Genomic DNA, 16,270 nt, shown 5'->3' with positions numbered 1-16,270 from the left:
CTGCGCTACTGCTGCGGCTGCCTAGCGGTATTCTTTTTCCTGCGCTGTGATTGGCTAGTAGAACTCATCTTCCTGCTCTGTGATTGGTTAGCAAAAGCTCTCACTCACGAGCAGCCATCAAACACCAGCCAATCCAAAATTCCTATTTTTAGCTTATATAGAATTTATCATAAAAAAGTCTTAAAATGGTTTATAATTCAAGAAATACTGTTTTTTCAACCAAAAACGTTTTAACATACAGATGTAAGAACGAAACGTTATTTTATTATAATTAGTTTTTGCTGATTTTATGCAATTCTAAAGCATGTAAACGTTGGAAATGTATAAACTGTATTGTTTCTTCACAATGTGTTACAACATTTGATAAAATACATTTGGAAAGAAGCATCCGCACACTGAGATCCATGCAAAATTACTTTTTGCAGAATGCTGCTTAATAACCCAGAGATACAGATATTCTTTTCATTCCTTTTTTCATAAAAATAAGGATGTAAAAAAGTGGAAATATTATGTGTTATTTCATTAACATGTATTTTATTTGCCCATAATGATTGATGATATGTTCTACACGCATGAAAGTGTTAGATATTTGTATTATTACATATATTATTTCTACACGATGTGTAACAGCATTAAAAAAAATACAATTAAAAAGAAGCATCTGCACACTTAATTTGAATGATTTTGGTGTGTAGATTATTCTTTGACATTTTAATTCTGAAACTTCTGGACATCCAGTAGCAGGTATACTTAGTACACAGATGTTACCAAAAAGTATAAGCTAGAATGCTACAGATAAAAATGCAATACAAATAAAGTATAAAAGTAGAATATTTTTAGTGTGTGTGTAATGCATTTAGACACTGTAAAAACACTCTTGATACTAGATGAGCAGTGTTTTTTTTTACTATAAAATAAAATAAAATAAAATAAAATGAGAAATCATTAAAGTGCAAAAAAAAATATCAGCCAATCACCGCACAGGAAACAAGACAGTACTAGCCAATACCGTTGCTTGGACTCGCGGAGAAGGCGGGTCTTGGCCAAAAAGCGGTGCGAATAAAAAACGTGTACACTAAAAAGAAAGTCTGAGAAAAGTTTAGCGGTTCAGTCAGACGTCCGGCCTGCGGTACCACGTCTACAGGTCTCTACCCTCCCCACAGCACACACACCGAGCCCGGGGGCCGCAGCGCGGAGCAGTCGGGCAGAGGAGGCGCGATACCGAGCTTAATCAGAGTCCCGGGAGAAGATGATCCAGCGGGCCGCTCTGAAGATGATCTTCCTGGCTTTTATGGTGGGTTTGGTCGCCTGTAACGCCCCTCCGGTGCCGTTAGATGACATCGTGGTGGAAAAAACCTTCACGCCTGAGCGCTGCGAGCGGGCCGTGCAAACCGGCGACTTCGTCCGGTATCACTACAACGGCATGTTCCCGGACGGCAAGAAGTTTGACTCCAGGTCTGTAAAACAAACTGCAACACAACAAATAACTAAAAACCCAAAGATAACTAAAATCACAGTGTTCTTATAAACACTAACCCATCCTGCCTGCACAGGGCGCGTGCCTCAGCCACGCAGGCAAAACTGAAAATATGACTAAATGAAAAATCTATTATTTAAAAATAAATACTATTACTAGTGTTTTATTACAAAAAATAGTAATAAAAAAGAGTCATTAAGTGATGATTTATCTACAGAATGCATGCATGGACCAAGCAGCCTCATACATGAGTCAATGAATGAATGAATGTATAAATGAATGAAAGAGTAGAATAATAAAGATATACATTTAAATTAAAAAACGTATTAATAACAATCATATAAAACTAAATGGTCTGACAATACAATTATTTTTATAAAAAGAAAAATTAAGGCATTAAAATTGCCTTCAGTTGCAGATGCACTGAAAGATGCAGGAACTGAAATGGATAGATGACTAAAGGGGCCAAACTGCAGCAGATTAAAAAAAAAGTTTACATTCTGTTGTACTGTTAATTTAACATTGCATAAACTTCTTAATAATATAAAAAGTTAATCAACTAAATAATTAAATGTGGCATGTGCTAAAGGAACAACATACTAAATATATGTTAGATTTAATTTCTCTAATATGTTAAATCAATTAACTAAATGGGAATTGGGTCAAACATTTGCAAAAACGTCTATTTTCATCTTGTAAGTAAGTCATTCATTTGAACAGGGGAGCCCAAACTGTTATATGAGACTGTATGTGTTTAATTACTCCCTCTCTCTCTCTCTCTCTCTCTCACAGTTATGACCGTGGCACAACTTACAACGTGTTTGTTGGCCGGGGACAGCTGATTGCTGGCATGGACAAAGCACTGCTGGGCATGTGTGTGAATCAGAGAAGCCTGGTGAAAATCCCACCACAGCTCGCCTACGGAAAGAACGGTTATGGTATGCTTTATATACATTTCATATACATTCCATGCATTTGTGCATTTGGTCTCCCTGCATTCATAAATCAGATCTCATTGATGCTACTACTGTTCTGTAATGTGTGAGTGAGTACATGTTGGAGAATAGTGCTATCCATCTCTATTTGTTATCTGAATCTGTTGTTTAAGAATGGCTTCCCGCAGTGTTTACCTGACTGTGGGCTGCAGTTCCTGTAAATAGAGGGGAGGAGCTGTGAAGAGCGTAAAGGGGGAAGGTGTTGTTAAGGGCAGAGAGGAGGATGCTGGTAGTGGGGGGTGGGAGAGAGAGAGAGAGAGTAAGAGAACACTGGGGGTTGGGACTTCTGTAGGGAGTGACTTCGCAAAGGAATTTTGAGACATGTCCACATGTTAGTACTAGTTAGTGAGTAAATGCAGCCTGGATGAGCGAGGCTGTGTATTGTAGACGTGGATGAATTTGAATGAATGTTTAAAGAGGCTGTAAAACAGCACATGCTGAAATCAAAGAGGCTTAATAAACATACATCAGGCACAACAAACCCAGTCTGTTGCCAGATCAGTCATATACGTGCTGTTGAATTGGGTTAATACATGGGTTAGTCCATTACATAACCTTTATACGTTCATTTTTAGCATATTAAAGCAGCATTATATGAGATTAGGTATTTCTTGTTTAAAAGCGCCCCCTACAGTCAGGATCTCTCACTTCTAAAAGACAAGATGAGAGATAGGGAACAGTTACTTAAGTGGAAGAATCCTGTGGTAGAATACTATTACAGCATTTCCCACAAATATGACTCTGGTTTTGCCATTCTTATGAGTGTCCTGCTCTTTTCATCAAGGTTACACAGTGCTGTGAGCAGCATCTCAAGCCAGGAGTAGCACCAGTAAAAGCACCACTCTTACATTATAGTCAATGTAATTTTGGCAATAATTGTTAAGCTGTTGTATGCATACAGTAAAAATGATACACAAAGTTGGCCTAAACCTCAACATGTAAACATGTGCATAAAATAAATGCAAAGCAGCATTACTGTAGTCCCATAAACCTAACCAATCAGAGGCCTGTGATGCAGCACGGCACTGGAGTTTTTTACTCATGACATGCCTAATTCCTTTAGGTGACATCATCCCTCCTGATTCCATCCTGCACTTTGACGTGCTGCTGCTGGACATCTGGAACTCTGATGACAAAGTGCAGATTCAGACGTATCACAAGCCAGAGACATGTGGCCGCACCGTGCAGGTTTCAGACTACGTACGCTACCACTACAACGGCACTCTGCTCGATGGCACACTGTTTGACTCCAGGTAAGGAAACAGTCACTGCTCAATATAAATACTGTTTTCTTTATTTACATCTAACATAGTACGTTACTAAACCCCCTCCCTGTGGCAGACTTACTTGTTACCAGGTAAAATGTTCCAATAATATAATATAATAATGAACCCTTTTTGGTTACTTAAGGTATTTAAACGGAATGTAGATTTTCTGTTCCACCCTAAATGATGCAGCAGTTACATTCTGGTGCAGGTATATTAATAACAACAAGAAGCATTGTAACTGCTGCACTATTTAAGCTGGAACAGAAATATTAAATCAGAAGCTAAATTTAGCTTCATCATGTGAAAATGAAGTGTCCATAAAATGTGCTCTTGCAGTTCAAGCAATTGCCATAGTAACAGACACCACTGTGTATCCATCTGAGTGTTTTGTGTATGTTTTGCTCTATTTGGTCCAAATCCTTGTAACATCAGCTTTTGTATGTTCTTTATCATTTACAGCCATACTCGCATGAGGACCTATGACACATACGTGGGGATTGGCTGGCTGATTGCTGGGATGGACCAGGGGCTTCTGGGAATGTGTGTTGGAGAAAAACGTATCATTACCATGCCTCCCTCACTTGGCTATGGAGAGCATGGAGATGGTAAGTACAATAACATGACATAATCAAAGATTTTAACCTTTCTTGAAGTCTGAAAGCATTAAATATACTACTTCAGATGAGTCCTGCTGTTGGGCTGAGCAGAAAGACATGAGTATCCAAATAAGAACATTTATAATAGGTTAATAAAAAAACAATTCAAATTAATTCACAAAAGAAAGTCACGTTTTAATGTTTCAATTAAATTAACCTGCATTAAAAGTACACTTCTGCATTGTCTGTGCAATTACACCTTTAATTACACAACAGACTGTCACATTAATACAAAAAAAGCTTAATTAAAGATCCCAAATTATATCTAATAATAGAAACATTGCATCAAATATTAGGACAATTAGTCACTTTGAACACTATGTATTACTCAACACGAATAAATAAAAAAGAAGGTGTTTGAGCACTCTCCTCCTCTCTTTTTCTTTCTCTTTCCAGGCAGTGATATCCCTGCTCAGGCTTCTCTGGTGTTTGATGTGGTTCTGTTGGATCTTCATAACCCTAAAGATGAAATTGCAGTGGAGGTCCAGTTTCTCCCAGAATCCTGCTCTCGCAAGAGCAAAGAAGGAGACTTCATGCGCTACCACTACAACGGGACACTGCTGGATGGAACCTTCTTTGACTCCAGGTGAAGAAAATTAGGATTAGAGCAGGAACTTTTTAAATACACTATAGATCCTGTTCAAAATGTGGAAGTCATATCTAATGAGATGTACTTGCCAATATTGCTATGCTTATATTTGTGTGTCTTAATGTGGGTTTCAGTTACTCGAGGAATCGCACATATGACACATACATTGGGAAAGGCTATGTGATTGCTGGGATGGACCAGGGTCTCCTGGGTGTGTGTGTTGGAGAGCGAAGAAAGATCACTATCCCACCTCACCTCGCGTATGGAGAGGAGGGCACAGGTGTGTGCAGTTGTAATGCAGTGTATATAGTACTGTGTGTGTATACACGTAGAGCTGTGTGTTTAAATCATTTGAAGAAATAAGTATAAAACAACTGTGCCTCATTGCTATATAGTCTGTACATTTTCTGCAGCATTATAATGAACAGCCTTGAGATGATTTTGCCTCATCAGAGCCCTTGGGAGTCTCTGGTGGCAGCAGAATGTATAAAATGAACTATGATACAGGATGATGAAATTTGCTGGCAAGTTCAGAAGTTTTGAAAACTCTCTCTGTCTGTCTGCCTTTCTCTCTCTCTTTCAGGTACAAAGATCCCTGGCTCTGCTGTTCTGGTGTTTGATGTTCACATCATTGACTTCCACAACCCATCTGACACTGTGCAGATAACCAGCGAGAAACCAGAGCACTGCAACTACACCACCAAACGTGGTGACTTCATCAAATACCACTACAACGCCTCACTTTTGGACGGCACTTACATCGACTCCTCGTTAGTACAACACACACACACATACACATATATATATATATATATATATATATATATATATATATATATATATATATATATACACACTTATGAATGTGTTATCGTCTCTTTCTAGAGTCTAAACCCAGTACAAGCCTTAAAGGTGCATATGTGATGTGGGTGTTTCATACATTATATAGATGAAAGTATTGGGACAACTGCTAATTCAGGTATCAATGGTATTAAAATGAGTTTATTCTGTTGATGGCATATCTGTCTCTCTTTCTACATATCAGGCGTTCTAATAGATTTTGGACATGTAAGGATTGGGTTTCAGTTTTAGTGAGTTTCAGATGGTTTTGGATGGTCACCACCTCACCCCATCCACAACTCCCCAACTTGTCCAAAAAGTTGTATTGTTCTGGAGTCTCAGTTCAGATATCCAGCTCTGTCGCAGATGTAGAGCTTTAGGGACTCTTTTTTGGGACTCGCTCTGGTGTTATTCCACTTGCTTATTTATTAGTACATACATGAACTAATGAGGCACCAAAGCACATTTATGGCACATGCACTTATAGAAAGGGGCTCTTAAAGGGACAGTGTACTCATTACTGATTACTGGTCATTACAAAGTACTGGATGGAGCACCATCATTCCAGAGAACACAGTTCCACAGCATAATTCTTCCCTTATTCAAGGAACTAGACGACTTCTGTGTGTGCATTTGCACTTCTTTCAGCCACCGTTTCAACTTAATGTAGCTGAACCCATTCATCAGAAGGAGTGTCCACAAAATTTGGACATGTAGTGTATCTACATAATGTCTAGTATGTACTGTATAGTGGGTACTGAATATGACATTGTGATTAATTCATAATATATTATAATTAATGTTTATGTTTTATACTACAGTAACTAAGGGACAAAATCTTCATGCCTCATTTTATTGTATGTGTGTTTAGGCACAAATATGGGAAGACCTATGACGTGGTTCTGGGAGCTGGGCAGGTGATTCCAGGCATGGAAGAGGGTCTGCTGGAAATGTGTGTGGGGGAGAAACGTGTACTGGTCGTGCCCCCTCACCTGGGTTATGGAGAAAGAGGAGTGGGTAAGGTTGACGTTTTCTCTCTTTCACGTACACATATTAATAAACATACATATCAAAGGATGATCCCATTCTATTCTGTATTCCCATTTTAACCAACCAGTAACTGGTAGCCTTCTGGGGCTGAAGGGATTTCAGGAGGGCCAGGTTTTGAGTCTGCATGCAGTGGCTCATAGAACCACCAGAGGGTGCTAAAATCATACATTTACTATGTACTATACTACCTAGATATACTGCAAGCAAACATAAGCTGAAGTAATTATTCTGTTCCTGCTGCTTCTGCTGTTTGTCTTTTTAAGCACTAGACTATACTGCACTTATGCATTGAAACATATAGGAAGTTCTAGGAGTATGATAACATACAGATTTTAATAATAAAAGTTCTACAGTAAAAATAAGGGATGCACAGCAACACTATTGTAAAGACGTTTGTGCGTACATGTGTGTGTGTGTGTATTGTTTGTGTACATTAAATATGAAATATTCTGTATATGTGTGTATGTAGATGGGGAGGTTCCTGGCAGTGCAGTGCTGGTGTTCAACATTGAGTTATTCAGTGTTGAGGAGGGTCTTCCTGAGGGCTACATGTTTGTATGGAATGATGATGTGTCCCCAGACCTCTTCAAAGAAATGGACAGAAACAAGGACTCACAGGTGGACGCCACTGAGGTAAATACTAATATCTATTTATACTCTGTAGTTCCACAATAACTTTTGCAATCAAGTTATTTCAAGTAATTTTTGCCATGGATCCGCACTCTCTGGCTAGTTATTTTTATTGTTCTGTTATTTGTTCTGTTAACTGCTGTCCAGTGCCGATTAAAAGAGAATGGTCTCCCCTTTTTAGTTTTGGTTCTTTCCAAGGTTTCTTGCTTTCAGGCTGAGTTTTCCTTGCCACTGTTGCCTTTGTGCTTACAGGCTTTGACCTGTATCTCTGTAAAGCTGCTGTTGTTAGGAAGGCCTTGCTCTACAGTACAATCTGATCTTTTTCTTTAATTATGGTGTCAGGTATGCATTTATAATAATACATAAATGACATATGTGACTTTGTTTAGGGGGGAAAATGCTAAGGTTTGATTTTACAAGCCACTATACAACCCATTTGGTTTGCATCAAGAGACAAAATGTTTATTTTTCATTTAAAGAGGTCTCATAATATAAAAAAAAGCATGGTTACAAAAAAAGTGCAATGATTCCAGTGCTCTCAGTTCAGTAGATTGAATTATTTAGTCAGCTGAGGTAGCCCACATCCCTATTTGCTTCTTTTGGCTGTCATTTCTTCATGTATGTCATTCTCCTGAGGTTATCTTTCTATTTTAATTGTACATTGTGGAGGTCTAAATAAAGGGAGTAAAGGCTGTTTAAAAGAGTTTATATAATTTTACTCTTTTGTTGTTTTCTTGAGACACCAATGGTATAGATATTGATTAAATAGTATTAACAGAGTAGTATTTCACTTGTTTTTAAATGTGTTTATATAACATGTATTGTCCTTCTAGTTTTCAGATTACATCCTGTACCAGGTGAGTGAGGGCAAGGGTCGTCTGGCCCCTGGCTTTGATCCTCACCGAATCATCGAGAATATGTATAATAACCAGGACCGAAACAAGGACGGGAAAATCACTGAAGACGAGTTCAAACTGAAGGCAGATGAAGCAGCAGCTGCTCATGATGAGTTATGAGGACCAGCTCAGGGAATATAGCAATAAGATTGGATGTGTGTCTGTGTAACAGAATGAGTGGGAGGGATAATAAGGGTGGTATATTTGGCAGTGTGTGTTTGCAGTTTGTGTGTGTGTGAAGTTGTGTGTGTGTGTGTGTGTGTGTGTGAAATAGGTGTGTGTTAGAATGGGTTTGAATGTGTCTGTGTGTGATTACATGTAAGATCTTTTGAGTGTGTGAGAGTACCACGAATGTGTATGTGACTTTTTACAAAAAAAAGACCCTTTTTAATAAACACATTCCAAACCCCATCGTGTTTGTAAGTGAGTTTCTTATTGGAACAGCTATCCTCACAAATAAAGGAGACTAGTGAGGAAGGTTACCACTAAAGACACCTACTACACGTACAACTACTCCGAAGGAGTTAAATTGATGCTGCCACCACCATGCTTCACATTGAGGATGATGTGCTCGTGGTGATTTATTATCTCGTGCAGTGTTTATTGTCTGCCAAACATAGCGCTTCGTCTGATGTCCAGAAAGCTTTATTTTGGCCTCATCAAACCAAAGATCCTTACTGTACTTGACCCTGGAGTTTCTTACTTGCCTTTGGACAATTTAATTAAATAAATTTAATTTGCCTATAAAACACTGACTGGTGAAGAGCCTAGGTAACAATTGTCATATGCAGGGTCTCTTCCATCTCAGCTGCTAAAGCTTTTAACTCTGTCAAAATAGTCATATGTGTCTTAATGACCTGAGGCCTAAGGAAAGCCGTCTATAGACAGACTTATACACTGTAAACCCATACGTTGTTTAAACTCAAATGATTTAAGTCTGTTTTACATAAAATAGGATATATTTTTTAACTATACTCAACTATTTTTAGTTGAACATTTGTGGGCACATATAAACATTCAAACTGAGATCTTTGAGTTAAATCAACTTATAATAACTGAGTTTAGTCTGTTGCTACTGGCAGCTTCTTTTCCATTGGCTTCTATCACAATCTATTTGCATACTGGGTGTGTCCAACAGTTTCTGACTAACACTCACCATCAGTGTGTAGTTATTCCCCCTGGGCTACCTTAGAAATAAATTAGGTTCCCCTTTAGTTGTAATAACTTGATGTTTTAATTTACGCTAACTCAACTTTTCAGTCCCCATTATAAATTTGAGAAAACTGGCCGCCTTTAAGTAAACTCAACTTATACGGTCTTAAAGTATAACAAATATAAAAAAAATCAACTTTTCCCTTGGTTGTAATAACTTGATGTTCTAAGTCATGCTAACTTAACTTTTCATAACCCATTACTTAACTTTTTTAAGGCAACAGGTTTCCTCAATTTTTTTAAGTAAATTCAAACTTATCCGGGCTTACAGTGCACAAGATTTATACACGTGCCTTATTCTTCTATTTATTACTGATAGATTAAACTGAATTCCACGTTAAAATATATTTTATTTGATCTATTCGTCTATCTACCAACCTGTCCATTCATCCATCCATTAGCTCACCAACCACAGTCCTTCCAACTTATCTATTCTATCTATCAATCTATCTGTTCATTTATCTATTTCATTATGCTCTTTGCAGTCAAACTATTTTAATCTAAACTTAAATAAAAAATATATATATTTCGTAATATTTATATTTCGTATATTTAACATATCTATCATAGTTCGTAATATTTTTTTATGAGAGTACATTACATTTTTCTACAGTAATTGTTTTATGGTAATAAACAGATATATGGAGCAGTTTATGAGGTCAGTTTCTAAGGATGAGTAAATGTATATCCGCCAGAAGTTCCTGTATTCAAACACATGAGCTTAATCATTAGCTGTGTTAAGAATAAGCACATAAGAACATTTATGGTGGGATATTGATATTTTCATTATTGTTATCTCCTTACAGCTACTATTTTAACATTATTCTTTCTTTTATGTATTGTTTATGATATTATCATACACTTACATGCCACATGTCATAGTAAAGAAAACTAGTATTGTGTCCTATGACTTTTGCATATGTTCCACTGACACTAAAGACAAGTGCACTGACCTGCAGGATGTGCATGTGAGGTCTCCTGCAATGAATATGGAGGTGATAATGCCAGAGTCACATGTCAGCTGCTCGTCATGATCATTACCACCCACTGCGTTGTCTACTGTAGATGGTAATGTCTTCTACAATGTTTTCCTGGATTGAGGATGTTAAAGGGCCACATAACTTTGGAAATGGAATGATTCATTCATCTGGCACCCACTATCAGACCTTGCTCAAACTAATTCACTCAAAAGTAATTCATGATAGCTGGCCATGAGCACACTGGTGAGTTTTAAGCCTTACAAAATAACACCTCACAACTGATGCAGGTGTGGCTTCCCACGCCATACCCAGAAGTAACACTTCATGATCAATTTACATATATTTACAAGCAGTGTGGCTCTAAAAGCAATCCAAAAAAGGGTTTCAATGAGTAAAATGTCTCTTTTAGTTGATGACCAAGCCTATAACAGTTTATGCTTAACAAAACAGAAATGGTTCTTTAAAAGAATGAATGTTTTGCTGTTATAAAAGAATAGAAGAATTCCTAGGTGTCTCAGCATTACTCAGAATGAAGCATAACAAAAGGTTTGTTCAGAATGTTCCTGATAATCATTGTGTGTCTCCATGGGAGGGACTTTTTCACACACTGGATGGGGAAGTAATAAAATACCCATGTACACACCTTCTCACCTGCCACTATAAATCAGCAGACAAGAAGACTTGCCAAAATTCGTCAAAATAATTACTACAATAATAAAAACACGGATTCTTTACACTCAGCGTTTCAGCCTTTGGTTTTGGAAGTTGTGTAATTGTGTAATGATTGCATAATGCTTATGCTGCTTTCTGTGTATTTACTGGGTGTACTTGTGTGTGAAGGGCTGTGTATTCAGCAGGTGTGTACTGATAGCACTGGCCATGCTCAGCTACCCGGAGCTGCAGATCAGAGTGCATGACTGCAGTGTGCACAAACATGAACATAGCCATGCAATATTCTCTACATACAAGTCCATTCACTTGCACCATTTACACTTTAAACTTGACTGAATGTATTTTTCATAATCATACTACTGGAGTTACACTCATTAGCCTCAAAGTACAAGGTTTACATTTGTTTTGTTTGTTTTCTGTTTAAATGATACTACATGTAATATGTACACTTACAGCTGAAAGGAAATTCAGGCAATCAAAGACAGACCAAAATAGATAGATAGTTAAATGTAGCATTAATAGCATGATATACTTTTTTTTCAGAAAACAATAGTATAATTATATTTCTACTTAATAAAGTTGTTTGAAAGTAAATAAAAAAATAAGTAGGCTAAACTGGTGGGTGTGTGGATGGATGAATGGAATGCCAGGATGGGTGGATAGATGCTAAGTTTTGTTGATGAATGAATAGTTTGGTGAGTGAATGGATGGATGGATGGATGGATGGATGGACAAATAAAAATAGATAAGTTGGTACGTGGTTGGTGATCAAATAAATGGATGAATTGATAGCTTAGTGGATGGAAAAATATGGATAGATAGGTGGGTGGGTGAATGGCTAAATTGGTGGATGGAAAGACAGGATGGTTGGGTGGGTGGGTGGATGGATGGATGGATGAATGGATGGATGGCTAAATTGTTGGACGGACAGAAGGATGGTTGGTGAGTGAGATGGATGGATGGTTGGTGAGTGGATGAACACATGGATAGGCTGTTGGGAGGATCAAGTCAAGTCAAGTAGTTTTATTGTCAATACTACAGGACATACAGAGAATTGAAATTACGTTACTCTCATTCCCAATTTTACAGCAAGTACAGATAATAGATATAATAAAGGAGAATGGGAGACACAATGGGATGGACAAATAGAAAAGTTTTGTTGATGGATGGATAGTTTCGTGGATGGATGGATGAATGGATAGACGGAGACAGACAGACAGACAAGCTACACTCTTCACAAATGACTTTAGCTAAAGTATTTGATGGTCTAATGTGAATATCTCATGTATTTATTAATATATTTGTTAATTAATTTAATTTAGTTATAGATTGGATAGAGAGTGGGGAGAATGAGGTGATGAATATTAATCAGTCTCTCTGTGCAGTGAGCTGTGGAGTCCGGTTCAGATTTTGCAGGGAGCTGTGGGGCGGGGCTGAGTCTCTAATGAAGGCAGCTCATGCAGAAACAGGACTGTAGCTGTGCTGCTCCAGCTCGCGCTCCACCTGCTGAAACTCTGCTTAATGCTAACTCCAGCACACAGCGCTGAATGGGACACTTTGAGTGACCTGCAGGTAGGAGACTTTAATTAACTCACTCTGTGTTCAGTGTGTGTGTGTTGGTGAAGTAAAGGGTCAGTTGGAGAAGCAGGTGCGCGTGCACGAGCTCTCATTCAGTTGCACTCACACTGTATAGCAGTCAGTCAGTCTGGGCGGATGCGCGGATTTGCAGTAGAGACACGTGCAGGTTCACTTCAGAAAGACCCCAGTCGTTCTGTTAGAAAGGTCAGGGTCAGAAACTGGACTATACTGATCACTTAAATCTTATAAACTACTGTGTGAAGAGTTTATCACTTCTACACACGGTGTGGAGATACTTTTTGACCCAAATGCATCTGTTTCCTAACTTACTGAGGGTAGTAATGGGAGAGTCTCTGGCCTTCACAGCCTGCTGATTGTTTACTCTTGCCTGTTGTTGGTGCGCGTGCTCGTGCGCGCTCCCTGCTGCTATCCCTGCATCCTTGTTTAGGCCGGTGTTCTGTCGAGTTGTGCCACCTTGTCAAACCGTGCTACCCTAGTAGTGTTAATTTAAAAAAAACACCAAAAAAGGTAAAAAGTTATGCCCATTTAACGTTGTTTTATATTTTATTTTTTTAACTGATATTTACAGTATTTAAACATGCAATCAAGTTGTTTAATGCTCCCAATGAAAACTAATGAAGTATCATGAAAAACATGATGAGAACGTTAAAAAAAATGTTGGTGAGCGCATGCGCAGTTCCATAAAGAAGCACATATCGATAGGTAGCATAACTCGACAGAACATCGGTGGTTCCCAGCACTGGTCCTGGAGGATCCTCACTCCTCCACATTTTGGTGCTTACCCTGCACCCAAAACCTCACATTTCATCTAAATTAATCTGATGATCATCAGCCCTAGCATACAACTTGTTGCCAGTAGTATATTAAGTATATTTGTCTGTCCTGAGTCAGTCTATTCTGTTGAAGAGCCAGTGCCAAGCTGTATTTTCCAGCAACACTACTTTTATTAAAGTCAAACACATGAAATTTAATCTATTTGCCTGGGAGAAAACTTGTAGCCAGTGGTATACGAAGTGTATTTTTCTTTATATCATCTGTGTCTTGAGTCTGATTATTCTAATAAAGAGCCAGTGCCAAACTGTATTTTCCCAACAACACTACCTTTATAAAAGAAAAGTGCGCTCAAGTATATATTTTAAAAATGTTCTTAACATGGTAAAGTACATAGTTTTAGCATTAAAATTAATACATACTTAAATACATACTAAATGCACTACTTTGGAACAACTTACAGCAACGCAAGTATATTTCAGTTGTAATTAGGCTATATTTAAACACAACAAAAAAAGCTTTAGATTGTGTTTTTGAGTGCTTTTTAAGTATAACTTCTGTGAACTTAGATTTAACGTAGATTTAAGATTTAAATGTTTTTTTCAAACATAATTTGTAATACAATTGGAGTACATTCTAAATGTATTACTTTATTCTTTCTTTTATCTGGAGTACCTTGTAAATGTATTACTTTATTATTTATTTTATCTTATTGTATCTTATCTTAGATAATAATTGCTCTTTTGGGAGAAACTGGACTTTGTGAAATCACAATCATTTATCATTTTCAGTATCAACTTTTCAGTAGCTTTAATTCCTCTTATCTTTTAAAACGAGTTGTTTACAAACTTTTTTTTAAACAGAATTCTTTTTATTTTTGGAGGAACAGAAATTGGATTTTGAAATTGGATTTTGACAGACATTCGTTTTGTACTCTGCTCAGGTGTTTCTAGAGAGTTAGGAGTGTTTTAGCTCAGGAAAACACTAACGTGCAGTCCCAGCAGATATGCTCTCATGGGTATCAAATGGGTTTTACATCAGCATGGGCTCTACATGGATTTGTACATGTATTTTACTTATTTATTTTACCCATCATATACATTTATATGTGGGCCATGGACTTAAATTTTTCCATGGCCCAGTTGAGCTCCCTGTACAGACCCCACATGGGCATGGTATGCAGGGGACAGGGCACTTACAGGACCAGGGATGGTAACCAGGCTATGTTTAATAGATTTACTTGACTGTGGTGCATCTGATTCTGTCCATGTTCTGATCTTCTCCCTGTGCTGCCCAGGTTGGTTTATTTATGTATTATTCTATTATATATTTTGTGATAGCTTTATGAAGCTAAAAGATTAAAAAGATTAAATTACTTAATTTAGGCCAAATGTACACATTTTAGTTGTTTAAAGATTTTTTTGTAAAGCAGCCTAAACTCTTGGTACAATGTAGTTATAGGCAAAACATCATGGGTTTGTAAATGTAAAAGTATGTGAATTAATCATGAAGTGTGTGATAGTGATGATGGTGCGAGTTCAGTCCCTTCTGATGTACTGTTGATTTAGCCATTAAAGTGTCTTTTCTGAAAACAGAATCTGCAAACCGCATTTGAACTACTTCATGAACTTCAGAGTTCTGCATAGATTTCAGTTTTTAAATGATATTTGGTCTGTGAGATATCTGCGACATGAACTGATTACGAGGTCCTTCTCAGCAGTTTATGCCGTGTTTGGTTTTAGCTGTCCAAATACTGAGCAAACAGGCAAAAGATAATTTCGCTTGTTTAGTGGTTAAAGAGCTGAGCTGTGAAGAGCTGGAGGGGAGCAGTGAAGTGTGTGTGTGTGTGTGTGTGTGTGTGTGTGTGTGTACACAGTGTACAGGTGACTTTTGTTATTCTCATTTAAAGCTCCACCCTTAACTTCCAGGTTTGCTCTATCAGAACATGAGTGCTTTGCTTTGGTGTGTAGAGTCACATCAAACAGTTTTAGTGTTATTGATTTGAAGCAGATATAGGTGATTGATTGTGATCAGTGCTAATTGTTGGTGTTTCTGATGCAGAGTGGGGTGTGTGGTGGAAAAATAATGACAGGAAGAAAGAAATTTTCAGAGTCTCTGAGTCTTGATCAGAATGAGTAACAAGATTTATTGAGAAGACACACGTAATGAATACAGAGTGAACTCCTGCCTTGCAAGAGTGCCAAGCTCTCTTTATACCCCACCCTTACTATCTTGCTTTCCCAATTATGGGCACAGTGCCACCATTGTGACACGTCAACTTCTTCTGACATGTGATATGACATAATCCCTTAGTGAGCATCTCAGGCTGGTCCTCAAAATACTGCAAGCAGGAGAGGGAGATGGCCCTGGCGCCAGGGCTTGTAGACACAACAGCTGTGACGTACATTCCTTTAACACACACATACACACACACATAGACACACACTGCTGGCGCCAGATAGAGAAAACTCTTACTCAGCATTTCAGAAAAGCTCACTGAGGGTAAAATGTTCACAGTACACATTATCATCGCATAGAACAAAAAGTAATATCATTAATAGTCGTCATTGTTTATGAATCATCACACGTCATTGATTATGAATCATTTCAGTAAACACTTTCCATCACAGGTGCG

At 37.8% G+C, this 16,270-nt stretch overlaps 1 protein-coding gene across 1 annotated transcript; it reads left to right on the top strand.

Annotated features, from left to right (window-relative positions):
• Nucleotides 1-1,086: 1,086 nt before the first annotated feature.
• On the top strand, nucleotides 1,087-8,812 carry fkbp9 (FKBP prolyl isomerase 9). Its single transcript, XM_015604910.3, has 10 exons — nucleotides 1,087-1,455; nucleotides 2,270-2,415; nucleotides 3,536-3,725; nucleotides 4,200-4,345; nucleotides 4,793-4,982; nucleotides 5,120-5,265; nucleotides 5,569-5,755; nucleotides 6,697-6,842; nucleotides 7,345-7,508; nucleotides 8,339-8,812. The coding sequence occupies exons 1-10, from the start codon at nucleotides 1,250-1,252 to the stop codon at nucleotides 8,519-8,521; spliced, it is 1,704 nt and encodes a 567-aa protein (XP_015460396.3). The 5' UTR covers nucleotides 1,087-1,249; the 3' UTR covers nucleotides 8,522-8,812.
• The last annotated feature ends 7,458 nt before the right edge of the window (nucleotides 8,813-16,270 follow it).

The sequence above is a fragment of the Astyanax mexicanus genome, chromosome 3, assembly GCF_023375975.1.
Source record: "Astyanax mexicanus isolate ESR-SI-001 chromosome 3, AstMex3_surface, whole genome shotgun sequence".
Lineage (NCBI taxonomy): Eukaryota > Metazoa > Chordata > Actinopteri > Characiformes > Acestrorhamphidae > Astyanax > Astyanax mexicanus.
Note: the sequence above shows the minus strand (reverse complement) of the source record. Positions and strands in the feature narration are given on the sequence as shown.